This window comes from Oncorhynchus gorbuscha, linkage group LG19 (genome assembly GCF_021184085.1).
Source record: "Oncorhynchus gorbuscha isolate QuinsamMale2020 ecotype Even-year linkage group LG19, OgorEven_v1.0, whole genome shotgun sequence".
Classification (NCBI taxonomy): domain Eukaryota; kingdom Metazoa; phylum Chordata; class Actinopteri; order Salmoniformes; family Salmonidae; genus Oncorhynchus; species Oncorhynchus gorbuscha.
This window is the reverse complement of record NC_060191.1, coordinates 6,934,598-6,953,812: the sequence shown is the minus strand read 5'-3', so window position 1 is coordinate 6,953,812 and position 19,215 is coordinate 6,934,598. Positions and strand designations below refer to the sequence as shown.

At 44.6% G+C, this 19,215-nt stretch overlaps 2 protein-coding genes across 2 annotated transcripts; both read right to left on the bottom strand.

The window, feature by feature from the left end:
- Positions 1-35: 35 nt before the first annotated feature.
- opn9 (opsin 9) lies at positions 36-5,256 on the bottom strand. Its single transcript, XM_046315601.1, is given in 9 exon segments — positions 36-64; positions 457-626; positions 767-1,281; positions 1,592-1,672; positions 1,972-2,086; positions 2,260-2,398; positions 4,409-4,548; positions 4,751-4,901; positions 5,238-5,256. Coding segments are annotated over 9 exon segments (1,359 nt in total).
- Positions 5,257-7,086: 1,830 nt separating this feature from the next.
- Positions 7,087-11,640, bottom strand: gapdh (glyceraldehyde-3-phosphate dehydrogenase). Its single transcript, XM_046314357.1, has 11 exons — positions 11,608-11,640; positions 10,863-10,908; positions 10,047-10,149; positions 9,662-9,768; positions 9,355-9,445; positions 9,027-9,142; positions 8,828-8,909; positions 8,317-8,468; positions 7,875-7,953; positions 7,467-7,648; positions 7,087-7,375 (listed from the first exon to the last, which is right to left on the bottom strand). The coding sequence occupies exons 2-11, from the start codon at positions 10,883-10,885 to the stop codon at positions 7,306-7,308; spliced, it is 1,005 nt and encodes a 334-aa protein (XP_046170313.1). The 5' UTR covers positions 10,886-10,908; positions 11,608-11,640; the 3' UTR covers positions 7,087-7,305.
- Between the last annotated feature and the right edge of the window lie 7,575 nt (positions 11,641-19,215).

The following is a 19,215-nucleotide window of genomic DNA, read 5'->3' as shown; positions in this document are numbered from 1 at the left end:
ACAAGTAGCTGGTTTTCTTTTAACATTTGTATCCATTAGGCTATGAACAGTTCAATGAGACCTCCTAAACACCGAGTTCACAACTTGGGGAGGTTTTATCAGGAACATTTCCACTTGTGAATGTCATTTTATTGTTATTTTCTCACTTGGCTCGATTTAATTTTGTTACAAAATACATGCATACAATTGTACACACTATTCTATTGTGTAAAACTATCATTTGAACCATAATCCACACACAGGCCTATTAGGACAGTGTTGACAAAGACAATACTCTGGTTGTCCTTGCACAAAACATGTTTTATTTGAAAGCTGTTTTTAAAGATGTCTCTGCTCCTAAACATCTCCACCCTCTCAACATCTCTCTTATCTATCTCCCTCTATCACTCGGTCAGCAGACTACTAGAGGTGGAACCCCCCCAGCTCTCTCTGTCTCTCTCCCTGCTTCACTCAGACTCTGCCCGTCCATGTTGACCTGTGTGTCCAGCGAGGCCACGCCCAGGGCGTCCCACCCCACCGAGATGGTGTCGCCAGCCCTCTCTTTCTTCCCCAACTCCACCATGGGCATGGCCTTGGGGTTGTTCCTCCCTCGCCAGCTGTGGCAGTAGGAGACTCTGCCTTTGTGGCTGAGGAGAGAAATAGAGAGAGTTATCAGTCATTCTGCACCTGTCCAGTCCACACCTGTAACTATGAAAGACTCCTTACTGTCAGAGTAGCTCCCTGCTCTTCCCTGCATTCTCCTCCTCTCCCCGTTCTGATCCCAAACAGTATGTCGTACACGTCCTCTCTGAACTCCTTGTTCATGATCTGGTAGATGAAAGGGTTAATCATGCAGTGAGACTTGGCAAACATTGCTGGTATCAGAGACACCATAGGTGGCAGGCAGGACACCGGCCGGTTGCTCCCTGTCTCTGACTCCCCCTCCTGGCTTGGGGCTGAACTGCGGGTGGAAGCAGCAGACAGACTATGGCCTAAGCCAGAATAGAAGTAGGGATCTGGGTTGGTCACGTCCCGCAAGGATTCTCCAGGGTCGTAGTAGACGCTTCCGTAGTTGCTTCCGTAGTTTTCCGTGGAGGTCCAATTGAGGAGACCCATAATGTTGGGGATGTTTGGTAAGGCTGAGGCCATCCCGGTGGATCCTCCAGTCCCCATGGAGGGGCCTCCTCCCTGCATGGCCTCCCCGGACCAATGCTCCTCCTTGGGGGCCAAGGCAGAGTAGAGGGAGACAATGGCATAGGGAGTCCAGGATAAGAGGAAGGTGGAGCACACCACAGCTGCTATCTGGGACAGACAGACAGTAGATGAAACAACAGAAAGATATACTGTACTGTCTGTACTTACACACTTGTTACAATGTTATTACAAAGGTTAATAACATTGGAATAAAGCAGATGTTATGACATCTTTAATTTCAAGCCAGTAACTAAGCTTCTTCTAACATAGTCTGTTTTCCACATACCAAATCAAATCAAAGTTTATTTGTCACGGGCGTCGAATACAACAGTAAAAAGACATTTGAAAAAAGAGTAGCAAGGCTATATACAGACACCTGTTAGTCAGGCTTATTGAGGTAGTATGTACATGAAGGTACCTTTGTGAGTCTCAGGTCTTTGCTGGTGTGAGTGATAGTTGAGGAGGGAATAGATGCCAGAGCGCGACTAGAACAGTAAACCTACACAGAGAGACATGTCAGTAAACACAAACAAATACACAAGGGCCGCGCTCGCTAGACCACCAGTTGGCTACAGCTATTGAGTCCACCATCACGGTAATAGATCATGCTTGCTGGACTGTACGCACCATGCATTCCATACGTTATAGTGTGCCCCACTCAGAATATGCCAGGACAATTGATTCCATTAATCAATGAGTTACATGGTATGCTGTTTTTTGCAGAGTCTGAGTTGAGTTCCCTGGACTCTCTCCTACTGAATCAGCCATTTTGTGCCAGCTGGGTGCAGTTTCTCTCACCGTCAGCAGAATGGTCACGTAGGAGGCGACGATGGTCAGTGTGGGGAGAAAAAAGCACATGATCAGGATCAGCAAGATGTAGAGCCTGTCGATCAAAGATGACCTCATCCCCCACCTCAAAGAAAAGAGGAAGAAGAAGATGTATATTTATACATACTTTTATAACCTCGTACCCAGGCTGAATTGCTGCTGCTGAATGAGATGAATGCTTTTATAACTGCAGACAATCACGCACACACACACACACACACATCAAAACAGAGTCTAATAAGAGAGAGTCAGGAGTACCAGTTGATGGTGCAGCTGGTCCCAAAGGGTTCTGGTCCGTAGCTGCCGAAGCCAAAGACAGGCAAGGAGGCCCAGAACAGAGAGTAGAACCACACCAGCCCTATGGACATGGACATGTGACGTCTCTCGATCCACTGACCTGGTAGAGAGCGATGGAGGAATGTTATTTCACCATTATTTATTCTCATTGGTTAAGATTAATAAAGTGAAGCACGTTGTTTGATTGACCAGTAATTAGTATATCAAAATAGGATCCAAAGGCTCCAGATGTATGAAGCGTGTAATAAATACATGTATTTTTCCTTTATTTTAACAGGGTCTCATTGAGACTAAGGCATCTTTTGCAAATGAGCCCTGAAAATGGATGCTAGTAGTTTATATGGTTGTGTGTGATATTTACTGTTTTTCATTTCTTTATGTAGTGCTGCATGTTGGTAGTCCAGACATTAACCCTGCCTGACAACTACCCTTCCCCTTCCTATAGTTACCTGCATGACTACCCCTAAACAGCAATACAATAACATCATTGCTACCTCTCCCTTAGAGTTCTTCTGAGGTTGTCCCGGTGTTACCTAAACAATCAGGTATTTGGAAGTATCTACGTAACCCGAAAAGTCATCTCCAGATCAACAGAGCAACAAGATCAAGCTGGAGTCTGGACCAATCACAAATATCAAAAGCTGCTTTTACAATAGTGACCCCAAGTATCTCTACAACGTGGGCTTGAAGAAAGAGTTGGACATACAGACAAGCAGATTATAAACTACACTACATGACCAAAGGTATGTGGACAGGAACTGATGTTGGGCGATTATGCCTGGCTCGCAGTCGGCGTTCCAATTCATTCCAAAGGTGTTCCATGGAGTTGAGGTCAGGGCTCAGTGCAGGTCAGTCATGTTCTTCCACACCAATTTTGACAAACCATTTCTGTATGGACCTCGCTTTGTGCATGGTGTCATTGTCATGCTGAAACAGGAAAGGGCCTTCCCCAAACTGTTGCCACATATTTTGAAGCCCAGAATCGTCTAGAATATCGTTGTATGCTGTAGCGTAAAGAATTATCTTTAGTGGAGCTAAAGGGCCTAGCCCAAACCATGAAAAAAAGCCCCAGACCATTATTCATCCACCAAACTTTACAGTTGGCACTATGCATTCAGGCAGGTAGCGTTCTCCTGGCATCCACCAAACCCAGATTCGTCCGTTGGACTGCCAGGTGGTGAAGCGTGATTCATGACTCCAGAGAACGCGTTTACACTGCTCCAGAGTCCAATGGCGGTGAGCTTTACACCACTCCAGCCAACGCTTGGCCATGGAAACCCATTTCATGAAGCTCCAGACAAACAGTTAATGCTCTGACTTTGCCTCCAGAGGCAGTTTGGAACTTGGTAGTGAGTGTTGCAACTGAGGACAGACGGACAAGCGCTACATGCTTCAGCAGTTGGCGGTCCCGTTCTGTGAGCTTGTGCAGCCTCGGCCTACCACTTCGCGGCTGAGCTGTTGTTGCTCCTAGACGTTTCCACTTCACAGTAACAGCACTTACAGTTGACCTGGTCAGCTCTAGCAGGACAGACATTTGATGAACTGACTTGTTGGAAAGGTGGCATCCGATGACGGTGCCACGTTGAATGTCACTGAGCTCTTCAGTACGGGCCATTCTACTGCCCATGTTTGTCTATGGAGATTGCATGACTGTGTGTTCGATTTTATTTACGGGTGTGGCTAAAATAGCCGAATCCACTAATTTGAAGGGGTGTCCACATACACTATATATATAAAAGTATGTTTAGATTAGATCATTAAATGCAGAGGTTCTGTTCAATATTCTGTTCAAAATCAATCATCTGACATGCTCAGTATAAAGGGCATATTCAAAGCAAGGGCCTTATTTATGCTCTGACCCACTGATGAAAGCCTCAGGGAAAACCAGGAAGTCAATGAGGCCACTAAAAGGGGTCAACAACATCCTTTTGTTCTCTCAACTGAGTATCAGACATGTATTCCATGTTTTGAAATGTTTGGAAAAATATGAAATAAGGATGAAGGATAAATGTAGCCTAGGTAAGTTAAATGTTTTTTGGATTCAACAACACTTTGTCATTGTCTTCCCAAGGGAAAGTATGTCAAAAGAAACGAAGGAAATCCCACTGACTGTATCTGAAGCTGCAGATCTTGAGGCAGCGGTCCAGAGAGATGAGACAGGTGGTGATGAGGGAGCCGATCCCAAAAACAAAGCCCTGCAACCCGTACCACAGGCACCCTGCTTCCCCAAACACCCAGCCATGGGACACACTGGTGGACCAGAGGAGGAGTTAATGACCTGATAATGTTCATTGGTCGTTGGAACACTAAGCACTTTGTCTGATTCATGGGATGTGAGTGTTAACTGTCAATTGATCTGGATAAAAGACATCTGCATCATATCATTCTGTCTAGTTTGATATTCATACTGTCAGTATGGGGGATTGAACATTGGTCGACAGGAATCGCTCACCTGGAAATTATGAGGCATGGCGCCCCCAAGAGGCTGTATCCAAAATCACAGACGGCCAGGTTAATAGTCATGAGTTCTGGTGGTCAGAGATTCTTTTTCTTTCTACAGTAAACCAACAGCACTATGCCATTCCCAACCACTGACACTACACCTGGAGAAGAAGAGAGGAGAGGAGCGGGGAGATAGGAGGTTTTAAGCGACAGGGAGAGAGAGAAAGATAGAAGTATAGAGACAGAGTTGATGAGGAAGCAGAGAAAGAAGAGACAACAGAGGGATAAAGAGAGAGAGATGGATATCTGTGGCAGAAACAGGGGAGAGGAGGAGGGAGAGAGAGATAGCTTTAGTTTGCTATATGATATACTCTCTTATGGTACAGCAGTATTATCACAGTGGGTAGTCATTAAACACACACTGAAAATATTGTTTCAGCATTATTGGCATGTAGACCAGCTCACTGTCCACTTTGGGGTATAACCCCTCAACCCACTATGCGGCTTTGGAAGCATCGGGGAACCAATCCAAAGTGAATAAATGCTCTAGCTGAATCGACATGGTTGCTGGCTGGCTGGCCAGTGGGGTGCAGGGTGCTGTTCATAAGACTCATTTGATTTGTTGTGTAGGTAATTATTGGGAGCAACAGGTATGGAATGTTCCATGCTGTGATTCTTCATGTGTATCCTCTCCTCTCTTTTCTTTCCTCTCTCCATTCCTCTCACCTTTCCTCTCTCCTTTCCTCTCTGCTCTCTCCTTTCCTCTCTGCTCTCTCATTTCCTCTCCATGTATCCTGTATCGTTTCATCTCTCCTCTGTGCTCTCTCTATGTATCCTCTCTCTATGTATCCTCTACCCTTTCCTCTCTCTGTATCCTCTGTCCTTTCCTCTCTCTATGTATCCTCTCTCCTTTCCTCTCTCTATGTATCCTCTCTCCTTTCCTCTCTCTATGTATCATCTCTCCTTTCCTCTCTCTATGTATCCTCTCTCTATGTATCATCTCTCCTTTCCTCTCTCTATGTATCCTCTCTCCTTTCCTCTCTCTATGTATCCTCTCTCCTTTCCTCTCTCTATGTATCCTCTCTCCTTTCCTCTCTCTATGTATCCTCTCTCCTTTCCTCTCTCTATGTATCATCTCTCCTTTCCTCTCTCTATGTATCATCTCTCCTTTCCTCTCTCTATGTATCCTCTCTCCTTTCCTCTCTCTATGCATCCTCTCTCCTTTCCTCTCTCTATGTATCCTCTCTCCTTTCCTTTCTCCTCTGTCCTCTCTCCTTTCCTCTCTCTATGTATCCTCTCTCCTTTCCTTTCTCCTCTGTCCTCTCTCCTTTTGTCTCTCTATGTATCTTCTCTCCTTTATGCTCTCCTCTGTCCTCTCTTCTCTCTGTGTATCCTCTCCTCTCTGGTGTGACCCTGGGGTTGCTATGCTAATACACTTTGCATTCAGTCTGTCTCCACAGCTCCGTAATGGAAACAGTCATAGAGAGTTAGATCACTGACTGACTTGATCAGAAAGGTTGATCCTGATGGATGACAGATCTGTGTTGAAACAAAGTAAACCCATTCAGCCATCTGCGTGGGCTCTGGATTCTGATGATTAAGATGTGAAAAGCTGTTGCCCAGCTTATATATCGAAACCCTTTCAGTCCTCTGGGATCAAATTAGATTTTGTTCATGTTGTTTTTAAGTCTTGATTTATCTGAACAGAATTTCACCCCCATGAATATACCTTAAGCCAGGCCTAATACTTCTACACTGTACAGATTATGTTATTCTACAAGTGAGTTACTCAGGAGGAATACCAAACAAACTCTGAAACTAACTAGTTAGAAAATTTAAAGCTGATGGTTTGGAAAGTGATTGGGCAAAATGTAGTTGTAGGATTCTGTGTGTATTGTATTACACGATTGAAACTAGAAATAAGCATTTTCACTGCAAAACTGTGTACACATCCAATAAACTTTGATTTGAGAAGAGTGAACTGGCAGAGGAAGTGACAAGGTTATAAAAAGTGTCTTGGGTGTTTGAAATCATAGTTACGATCTGTCAAATGCATGGATTCTTACAAGAGTAAACGGCTCAGATATGCAAGCAGAGTGTAAGAGCATCCAGATAGATATGTAGTTTACAGATAAACCTCATTGTATTGATACTGTACCTAAACTACTCCTATGCATCCAGGGTCAGGAATAATTGAATTGGTTTACTATTTGAGTTGTATAGTGTTTCCCATTGTGTATGAGTGATCTATTAAGTCAGGTTTCTTAGTGTGGTAGAAATAACAAAGGAATTCTTTATGGGTTTCTCCTTCCCCATTAACACTAAATTAAAACAGAGGAAGCCATATTTACAGAGGACTTTTATTCCGCTTCTGAATGAAGCAAGTTCAACAGAAAATCTCGTCACACCCAGATTCCATCTCACCTTTCACAATACAAAAATAAAATATATAGTTGTGATTGGCATTTTTTTTTTGCGGGTAACTTTCTCAGGCAAGGGCGATCGTCCAATCGAATGGGAAATATGTGTCACATGACGTAGTTCGGTAGCGTTTGGTTGGTTGCTTTACTCCTTGGTGGCCATGTGAGCCATCAGGTCAATGACACGGTTGCTGTAGCCGAACTCATTGTCATACCTAGGGAGAGAGGAGAGACAGTCAGGTTTCTTCACTCACCAAGAATGTGTGTGTGGATACGAGTGTATATTTGCAGAGGATGAATGCGTACCATGTGACCAGCTTGACGAAGTGGTCGTTCAGAGCAATGCCAGCGCCGGCATCAAAGATGGAGGAGTGGGTGTCGCCGTTGAAGTCTGAAGAGACAACCTGTTGCTCCGTGTAGCCGAGAATTCCCTTCATGGGTCCATCGGCAGCAGCCTTGACAACCTTCTTGATGGCGTCGTAGCTGGCCTGTGGTTCAAGGAAACAAGAGGTGGGTTGTCTTATTGTTCCATTGTTGCTAAATATACAACGCCAACTAATGTATTGTCTTCCCAACAATGGGCTTTACTGCGATCTTTATTTAACTAGGTGGTCACTGTCTAACAACTGGTCCTAGGACAGTTATCTTTTTGCTTTGACACTCAGACACGATGTGTATTGGCAGTTTGGTAAGGCGGGGGGAGGGGCTACTCACAGGCTTCTCCAGACGGACGGTCAGGTCCACCACTGAGACGTTGGGGGTGGGGACACGGAAGGCCATGCCAGTGATCTTGCTGTGAGGAAGAAGAGGGGGTGACAGCAGCATAAGGTCAAAGTTAAACTTACTCCTCTACAGTTTGATATACAGACATAATAAACAACAGTTTTAGACAAATGTCTGTTTCATTGCTATACATTTTACTGTTTACTGAACTGTAGTAATGGCTGACTAGTGTTATAAATGTGTAACTGGTTAGTGATTATACTAGTGTTTTACTGGTGTCTAGTTAAGAGGGTGTGTTACAAGTGAATGTACAGCTGTATTGTAATAGTGTTTACTGGTGGTCAGTTAGAGGTTGTGAACTTGTGATACACGTATTATAATTGTGTCTTGTTTTACTGGTTGTTATTAGTTATTTAGAGGTTGTGGTACTGACCCGTTCAGCTCGGGGATGACCTTGCCGACAGCCTTGGCTGCTCCGGTGGAGGCAGGGATGATGTTCTGGCTGGCACCACGTCCATCCCTCCACAGCTTTCCAGAAGGACCATCAACAGTCTTCTGGGTGGCGGTGACGGCGTGAACGGTGCTCTGAGAGAGAGATGTTAAGGGAAGGGAGATGAGAGATCCACATTAAGGAGGTACAGAAGTGGTAGTGGGGGACGGCTGGATAAGAAAAACAGAGATGGTGTGTTGGTGATCTTAAAAACAGTCCATCCCTTGTACTGTTAGTGTCTTGGGTCGGTGTGGAACCTGTCGTTATGTCAGATTAAGCCTCTCTAGGTGATTGTTCACAGGTGTTTTGGGTCGGTGTGGAACCTGTCGTTATGTCAGATTAAGCCTCTCTAGGTGATTGTTCCCAGGTGTTTTGGGTCGGTGTGAAACCTGTCATTATGTCAGATTAAGCCTCTCTAGGTGATTGTTCCCAGGTGTTGCGTTTTAATCCGTACCATCAGACCCTCAATGATGTGGTAGTTATCGTGGATGACCTTGGCCAGGGGAGCCAGGCAGTTGGTTGTGCATGAAGCATTGCTGTGGAGAGAGACATGCTGAATTATAGTCTGAACCTCAACAGAATAGCCAGGCGCTGCAGGTAGTATCTGTTAAGTGGAGGGAGTGCGTGTTGAGTCGGAGGGAAGAGGGTCTCACCTGACAACCTTGAGGGAGTTCTCGTACTTCTCGTGGTTGACGCCCATGACGAACATGGGTGCATCAGCGCTGGGAGCAGAGATGACAACCCTCTTGGCACCGCCCTTCAGATGGGTCTGGAGGAGGAGGAGATGTTAGAGTCCAGTGCTACATTTTTTGTAGCCTGGTTAAATATTGTTGCCTAGTTATTGTATGTACTCAACATAATGCACCACATGCAGGTTAAGCCTGATTGGTAAAGTCATGTTATAAAGGAGTCATTTCTGTTCTAATGATATTCCCATATCATACAGTTCTGAATGCTGTGTCTACTGATGGGGATACTTACAGAGGCCTTCTCAATGGTGGTGAATACACCTGTTGACTCAACTACATAGGTGGCACCAGCATCTCCCCACTTGATGTTAGCTGGGTCTCTCCTGAGAACGAGAGAGAAGAGGAGGTTCAGAGTTATGTTATGAGGAAGCAGAGCACCATTTATATTGTTATGGATTCCACAAGGGGGCGCCATTCCATAAGGCCACAAGGGACTTCAGGTCTCCTGCATATTCTACAGATGCTGACCTGATTTGTATGAATTTCTTTAGATGTGGAAAACAAATGTGAATGATTTGCTATTAAATTAATTAACTCACTCGTGGAACACAGTGATTTTGTGTCCATCGATGACCAGCTTGCCACCCTCAGCCTTGACCTCACCGTGGAAACGTCCGTGGGTGGAGTCATACTTGAACATGTAGACCTGAAGAGGGAGGAGGTGGTGAGTCTCTTGGCCTTTTGTTAATAGATCCTAAGTTATGACAGGGCCTTGGTTTGTTCATTGAGGGTGTCAGGGTGACAGGAACATTAAAAGTTCTTAAAGTTATTGAAACCACTTAATAAGTTAGGCTGAAGAACAAATGTATTCATATGCAAAATATTTCACTAAGCCTTAACCTTACTTTATACATGTCAGGGATCAATATGTTTTTCTACTGAGTCAGTGGGCTAGAAGTCCCTGGTCCATTGTGGTCTACTCACCATGTAGTCCAGGTCGATGAAGGGGTCGTTGATGGCCACAATCTCAACTCCCTTCTTGGAGTGGAATGCAGCACGGGTCACCAGACGCCCGATACGGCCAAATCTGGGGGACAAGACCATTCATTCCATTAATCATTGATGTCACACCCAGTCCTCAACAATACTACGGAATTTCATAAACCTCCTTGCCATTGAAAAACAAATTAAGTTGTGGTAGTCCCCCATCGGTCTCTCCTGTATTCTAATGTAACAGCTGGTGTCTTACTCAGTAGGGAGCCATGTTTCAAAGGTCGCAAATAGAAATGTCATGTATACAACTGAACTAACATCTGACTGTTGTGTAGCACCTGAAGCAAACGACTGGATATAAAGAGCTTTCAGAGAAATCTCAAATGAACATGTGGGAACCTCAAAATACTGTATTTCCAGAGAAAGAGGACAGGGTTCAGGGAGGTGTGTATCATAGCCAGCAGAGTAAACAGGACTGAGGCTTTACTCTGTGGTGTAAAGTCCTGTCTGCCCCTCATGTGGTAATCCTCCACCATCAAGTGAGAGGCCTGTTTGATTAGTAGTTACTTTTTAACTAGACAATGAAGGTCAGACAGACAGGCTCTGATACACGGTCCTCAGAGGTGGAGGAGGAGAGGGGGAAATGGAGACCTCACAGATTTGAGGAGTGAGGCCAAAGACATTTTCAACTGTAGACTGGACAATAAAACTGTTCTATTCAACTACGCATAAGGTTAGTTGTCTACTAGTGAAAACATCAGAGAACAAGTGTGTTGTGTTAAGGGATTAAATGAAAATGTATCTTACCCATTGACACCTACTTTCACCATTTTGCCTGAGTTGGTCTAGTCCTCTGTGGGGGGAGAGAAGAAGGAGGTAGAAGGAGAGACATTAACTATTAAAACAAATATTGACCATCCATTATGGTTTCTGGGGATTTCCATACTTTATGGCATTTAACTCTGTTGCAAAGTTCTAGCTTTAAGGTAAGCAGAGGCATAGAGAACATAGCATAAGAGAGAAAATAGAGTATGCCATAGGTTCCCTTGAATAGATAACAGTATCTACCTACACAAATGACTGCAACTCATAGTAAGTTTATGCAAAGAAGTACACTTGGCCAATAGACCAAGACACACATTTAAAAGAACAGCAAAATGTTTTAAACTGGAGTAAATGTGTAATAGTCTATTTAAGCAAATTGCAACATGTTGTAAGCAACAGTTATGAACTTTGAAAGTCTAAACTTTGCATCAGGGATTCAGAGTTCAATCATGGCAGATTGAAGTCACTTTAACAAGAGGTTCGAATAGGCTTTTCTAAAGCAAAAAAAACCTATAAAACATCAAGTAGTTCGAGCTGCATCTCCAAAAACTATGACATTAAATAATTGGCCACGCATGCAGCAAGTCTTAGAATAAAACAAAACAATTGCAAGGTTGTCAAGCCAAAATCTGACAATCTACCTAATCTTCTTGCTATCTAGGCCCATATTAACCCCAGCCATGAATTGATTTAGATATCCTAATGTAGCCGTTGGTTGGTCATTTACCGTTTGTGAGATGCCTCAATCCTGTCTTACGACTTTCGGGTGTGAGTGGGGACCGGCAGAGCTGGGCTACCTATTTATTTCCACCCTGTATGGACACGCCCCTTTGTGTGCTACGGGCTCTAAACCCCGCCCCTTTCAGAATGTCAAGGTCATAAGGAAGTTGTGACGAGTCAGCCTATTAGAAATGTAGTTTATGTAGCCTAACAATAAAGCTGCATTAGCTAAAGTATGAACACATGAGTTGAAATACTTAATTATTCAAATGAGTCTTGCTGTGTTCATCCCCTTGCCTGGTATTTAAACTAAAGCTGGCCTAAAGTAGCATTGATTTCGTGGGTGATCGTGAATAGTGCCGGCCTGAATATTGAGTGAAGTGCTTTCACTTTGATTTATTTTGCTTTCAGGGAAGTTCATCAGACTCTCTGTATCTTTTTTTCACTCAAGGCCACCACGTTCACCTTCCCATAACTTTCATTCTGAAGCATAGGAACAGACGATGAAACACTACACAGATATAATAAGTCCTTGGATGGCCAAATGATATAATAGAGGGTCTGTTCCCGTGTGACCTTCTCACTAGATAGGGAGAGCCAGACAGCGAGAGCAACCGAGGATCAAATCCCTTTCCTCCACAGTGTGACATTTACAGTCCAAAGACCATGACCCTTCACTTTCAACTTCTCTCCTCTCCTTCTCTCCTCTCCTTCTCCTGCCTGGGGTGTGAGGAGGGCTGTGTGGACCTATGGCCATGTCCTGGTCAGGTCAGTCTATAGAGTCTGAACACACCACATTTTGCACGTTCTGAAGCCAAGACACAGTTCTCACAGAAGTAACTTGTGTGGGTGTGTTTTTGTCTGTCTACTCAAGTGACTGTGTCTAAGGAGTTGAGTTCTATCTATGTCAGAGTAACCGAATGGCAAGTCTTGTTATAACACAAGACGGGGTCTGTGGAAGGAGTCTCAAAGGAACATTTGGAACAAGAAAACACAAGGATTTTAGTTCTCTAAATGAAGCTACCTCGCCAGCCTTGTCTTACGTACAGAATTCTATTCTGTCTGGCCGTGGTAGGGACAAGTATATATGTAGCCCTGTGTCATGTGGCAACTTTGCCTAATTTGAAAGCCTTATCTTTTGCTTGAACATGAAACAGCCCACCTTGTATATTCCAATGTACCACCCTCCTAAACCTAAACCACCTTGTATATTCCAATGTACCACCCTCCTAAACCTAAACCACCTTGTATATTCCAATGTACCACCCTCCTAAACCTAAACCACCTTGTATATTCCAATGTACCACCCTCCTAAACCTAAACCACCTTGTATATTCCAATGTACCACCCTCCTAAACCTAAACCACCTTGTATATTCTAGTGTACCACCCTCCTAAACCTAAACCACCTTGTATATTCCAATGTACCACCCTCCTAAACCTAAACCACCTTGTATATTCTAGTGTACCACCCTCCTAAACCTAAACCACCTTGTATATTCCAATGTACCACCCTCCTAAACCTAAACCACCTTGTATATTCTAGTGTACCACCCTCCTAAACCTAAACCACCTTGTATATTCCAATGTACCACCCTCCTAAACCTAAACCACCTTGTATATTCTAGTGTACCACCCTCCTAAACCTAAACCACCTTGTATATTCCAATGTACCACCCTCCTAAACCTAAACCACCTTGTATATTCCAATGTACCACCCTCCTAAACCTAAACCACCTTGTATATTCCAGTGTACCACCCTCCTAAACCTAAACCACCTTGTATATTCCAATGTACCACCCTCCTAAACCTAAACCACCTTGTATATTCCAATGTACCACCCTCCTAAACCTAAACCACCTTGTATATTCTAGTGTACCACCCTCCTAAACCTAAACCACCTTGTATATTCTAGTGTACCACCCTCCTAAACCTAAACCACCTTGTATATTCCAATGTACCACCCTCCTAAACCTAAACCACCTTGTATATTCCAATGTACCACCCTCCTAAACCTAAACCACCTTGTATATTCCAATGTACCACCCTCCTAAACCTAAACCACCTTGTATATTCCAATGTACCACCCTCCTAAACCTAAACCACCTTGTATATTCTAGTGTACCACCCTCCTAAACCTAAACCACCTTGTATATTCCAATGTACCACCCTCCTAAACCTAAACCACCTTGTATATTCTAGTGTACCACCCTCCTAAACCTAAACCACCTTGTATATTCTAGTGTACCACCCTCCTAAACCTAAACCACCTTGTATATTCTAGTGTACCACCCTCCTAAACCTAAACCACCTTGTATATTCCAGTGTACCACCCTCCTAAACCTAAACCACCTTGTATATTCTAGTGTACCACCCTCCTAAACCTAAACCACCTTGTATATTCCAGTGTACCACCCTCCTAAACCTAAACCTAATAGTTGGTTCATTGCAGAATTCTCTGACCTCTGTCTTTGCTTATATGACAGGGTTATTCTTGGAGATCTAAACATTCATGTGTTTAGCCCAAATAATGCACTAGCTAGGAAGTTTTGGACCCGTTAGGAACCTTTAACTTTGTGCTACATGCCACAGGGCCGACACACATTCAAGGCCATACCGTTGATCAGGTGCTGTCCTATGGTCTGAATATTGATTCAACTATTGATGTGTGTGTCTCTGACAATCTCAGTGTTCTTTTTAAAATGCTTCCTCCTACTCCTCCTAAAAATGTGTTTGTCGCCACTCGCTTTCACATCATTATCTCCACAACTCCTAGTAAGTTCCTCTACCAAAGCCTTCTGATCCTCTACTACTCCTGTTATTTGTCGTCACAACGATGATTTTCTGGAAAGCTTCAATGATATATGTGAGGCTACTTTAGACTCAGTGGCACCAGTTAAAACCAGAAATAAAGTGCCGGGCCAGCATCTCACCACGATTAAATGACCACACATCTGCCTTCAAAAGTGAACTTGGAAAGGCTGAACGTAAATGGAAGACCTGTAAACTTCAAGTATTCTATGAGATAATAGAATATAAGTTACGGGTTAAAGATGCAAGAGCGAACTACTTCTCTACCCTGATCTCTGAGAACTCCCCCAACTTTAGAAAATATTAGATCCCAGATTGACAGTAGCTGACTCCATACCAGCATTGCTGGCCAGGAGCCACTTGAGGCAACTACTCTGAGACTGTCTACTGCTTCCTTTTTCTCCTTTGAGCAAATATCCTTTGAGTCCCTCCTTGATACTGTAGGTCACCTGAAGACCTAATCCTGCCCCTTGGGCATGATCCCTGCTAGATCACGCCTACTGTTGGGTTGGCCCTTACATTCTGCCTGTTGTAAGTAGATCCCAGACTTCTGGCTCCTTTTCAGCCTATTTTAAAACTGATCTGGTCCAACCTCCCCTTAAAGAGCCCAATATAGACCCCTCCTCACTGAGTAATTATAGACTTATCTCTAAACTTTTTCTCCAAGATTTTTTGAAAAAGTCAAGCTTTTCAAGCTTATTTGAGTATGAACAACTTATCTGAAAAATTCCAGTCTGGCTTCCGCTCACTTCACAGCACGGAAACTATTAAAAGTCAGTGATGACTTTCTGTTGGCTGCCGATCCTGGCAAATGCTCTACCCTAGTAGTGCTTTTGGATCTCAGTGCCGTGTTTGATACTATTGATCATAATATTCTTGTCACGGTAGCTGTAGAGGTGGATGGGAATCCCCGGCGTTGCCCTCGATTGGTTCAGGTCATATTTATGTAACAAATATTTCTCAGTGAACATATGTGGTTCAGTATCATCCCCAGCACCTATTCGCGATGGTGTCCCTCGGGTCAATTCTGGGGTCAAATCCTTTTTTCCCTGAAACACATTCAGTGACGTTTGTCCATTTATGATTACCTTCCTTTTTTAAAGCAATGAGCTATGAAAGGACACGTGACAGGACACATCTATGGTTAATAAAGAATGCTGGATGCCATTACTGCCTATGCGGTCGCTGGTTTCAAAGGACAATGGTTTGAATCCTCAAACCGACTACTGTAGGTGAAAAATCAGTAGATGTGGCCTTGAGCAAGGCACTTAACCCTAATAATGGCTGATCTCTGGCCGTGATCACAATCTCTGAGGGTTGTCCAAAAAAATCCCCATCAAAAATCGAATTTGAAACACACTTGTACATGTGTGAAATAGTACAAATGTAAACACCCAAGTAATTACTATATTGCAAAATATAAATTGGTTTTCAATCATTTCTTCTGATCATACATGTCCCATTAGGTCAATAAAGACTTGTTGGAACCAGGGAGGGGCATCAGGGATCTCCTCTTTCTGCTCTCTATAGGAATATAAAACAACCAATTAGTAGAGTCTGAACCCTTAGGGCTTTGGCCCATATTCCTCTACAAGCAAAACACACAACGACTTGTACCTAAATATCAGAGCGAAGGAAATAACACAGAACGAGCGCAACATGTTCTCCAACACAGCCCGACATGCCATGACCCATGAACAGCATGAACCATGAACAGCATAACTTCCGCGATGCATATAAGGCCCTGCCCCGCCCCCCTTTCAGAAAAGCTGACCACGACTCCATTTTGTTGATCCCTGCCTACAGACAGAAACTAAAACAAGAGGCTCCCACGCTGAGGTCTGTCCAACGCTGGTCCGACCAAGCTGACTCCACACTCCAAGACTACTTCCATCACGTGGACTGGGATATGTTTCGTATTGCGTCAGATAACAATATTGACGAATACGCTGATTCGGTGTGCGAGTTCATTAGAACGTGCGTTGAAGATGTCGTTCCCATAGCAACGATTAAAACATTCCCTAACCAGAAACCGTGGATTGATGGCCGCATTCGCGTGAAACTGAAAGCGCGAACCACTGCTTTTAATCAGGGCAAGGTGTCTGGTAACATGACCGAATACAAACAGTGCAGCTATTCCCTCCGCAAGGCTATCAAACAAGCTAAGCGTCAGTACAGAGACAAAGTAGAATCTCAATTCAACGGCTCAGACACAAGAGGCATGTGGCAGGGTCTACAGTCAATCACGGACTACAAGAAGAAATCCAGCCCAGTCACGGACCAGGATGTCTTGCTCCCAGGCAGAGTAAATAACTTTTTTGCCCGCTTTGAGGACAATACAGTGCCACTGACACGGCCTGCAACGAAAACATGCGGACTCTCCTTCACTGCAGCTGAGGTGAGTAAGACATTTAAACGTGTTAACCCTCGCAAGGCTGCAGGCCCAGATGGCATCCCCAGCCGCGCCCTCAGAGCATGCGCAGACCAGCTGGCCGGTGTGTTTACGGACATATTCAATCAATCCCTATACCAGTCTGCTGTTCCCACATGCTTCAAGAGGGCCACCATGGTTCCTGTTCCCAAGAAAGCTAAGGTAACTGAGCTAAACGACTACCGCCCCGTAGCACTCACTTCCGTCATCATGAAGTGCTTTGAGAGACTAGTCAAGGACCATATCACCTCCACCCTACCTGACACCCTAGACCCACTCCAATTTGCTTACCGCCCAAATAGGTCCACAGACGATGCTATCTCAACCACACTGCACACTGCCCTAACCCATCTGGACAAGAGGAATACCTATGTGAGAATGCTGTTCATCGACCACAGCTCGGCATTCAACACCATAGTACCCTCCAAGCTCGTCATCAAGCTCGAGACCCCGCCCTGTGCAACTGGGTACTGGACTTCCTGACGGGCCGCTCCCAGGTGGTGAGGGTAGGCAACAACATCTCCTCCCCGCTGATCCTCAACACTGGGGCCCCACAAGGGTGCGTTCTGAGCCCTCTCCTGTTCTCCCTGTTCACCCACAACTGTGTGGCCACGCACGCCTCCAACTCAATCATCAAGTTTGCGGATGACACAACAGTGGTAGGCTTGATTACCAACAACGACGAGACTGCCTACAGGGAGGAGGTGAGGGCCCTCGGAGTGTGGTGTCATGAAAATAACCTCACACTCAACGTCAACAAAACTAAGGAGATGATTGTGGACTTCAGGAAACAGCAGAGGGAACACCCCCTATCCACATAGATGGAACAGTAGTGGAGAGGGTAGCAAGTTTTAAGTTCCTTGGCATACACATCACAGACAAACTGAATTGGTCCACTCACACAGACAGCATCGTGAAGAAGGCACAGCAGCGCCTCTTCAACCTCAGGAGGCTGAAGAAATTAGGCTTGTCACCAAAAGCACTCGCAAACTTCTACAGATGCACAATCGAGAGCATCCTGGCGGGCTGTATCACCGCCTGGTACGGCAACTGCTCCGCCCTCAACCGTAAGGCTCTCCAGAGAGTAGTGAGGTCTGCACAATGCATCACCGGGGGCAAACTGCCGGCCCTCCAGGACACCTACACCACCCGATGTTACAGGAAGGCCATAAAGATCATCAAGGACATCAACCACCCGAGCCACTGCCTGTTCACCCCGCTATCATCCAGAAGGCGAGGTCAGTACAGGTGCATCAAAGCTGGGACCGAGAGACTGAAAAACAGCTTCTATCTCAAGGCCATCCGACTGTTAAACAGCCACCACAAACATTGAGTGGCTGCTGCCAACACACTGACACTGACACTGACTCAACTCCAGCCACTTTAATAATGGAAATTGATGGGTAATGATGTAAATATATCACTAGCCACTTTAAACAATGCTACCTTATATAATGTTACTTACCCTACATTATTCATCTCATATGCATACGTATATACTGTACTCTATATCATCGACTGCATCCTTATGTAATACATGTATCACTAGCCACTTTAGCTATGCCACTTTGTTTACATACTCATCTCATATGTATATACTGTACTCGATACCATCTACTGTATCTTGCCTATGCTGCTCTGTACCATCACTCATTCATGTATCCTTATGTACATATTCTTTATCCCCTTACACTGTGTATAAGACAGTAGTTTTGGAATGATTAGTTAGATTACTTGTTGGTTATTACTGCATTGTCGGAACTAGAAGCACAAGCATTTCGCTACACTCGCATTAACATCTGCTAACCATGTGTATGTGACAAATAACATTTGATTTGATTTGATGTTCTCCAACACAGCGCGACATGCCATGACCCATGAACAGCATGAACATGTTCTCCAACACAGCGCGACATGCCATGACCCATGAACAGCATGAACATGTTCTCCAACACAGCGCGACATGCCATGACCCATGAACAGCATGAACATGTTCTCCAACACAGCGCGACATGCCATGACCCATGAACAGCATGAACATGTTCTCCAACACAGCGCGACATGCCATGACCCATGAACAGCATGAACATGTTCTCCAACACAGCGCGACATGCCATGACCCATGAACAGTATGAACATGTTCTCCAACACAGCGCGACGTGGTCCTTCTGTAGCTCAGTTGGTAGAGCATGGCGCTTGTAACGCCAGGGTAGTGGGTTCGATCCCCGGGACCACCCATACGTAGAATGTATGCACACATGACTGTAAGTCGCTTTGGATAAAAGCGTCTGCTAAATGGCATATATTATTATTATTATTATAACCATGAACAGCATGAACATGTTCTCCAACACAGCGCGACATGCCATGACCC

Coding starts and splice junctions, on each gene's coding strand:
- gapdh (XM_046314357.1), bottom strand. CDS start 10,885: ATGGTGAAAGTAGGTGTCAATGG. Junction 9,446..9,661: donor AAAATCACTGTGTTCCACGA/GTGAGTTAATTA, acceptor TCTCGTTCTCAG/GAGAGACCCAGCTAACATCA. Junction 7,376..7,466: donor TTCGTCAAGCTGGTCACATG/GTACGCATTCAT, acceptor CTCTCTCCCTAG/GTATGACAATGAGTTCGGCT.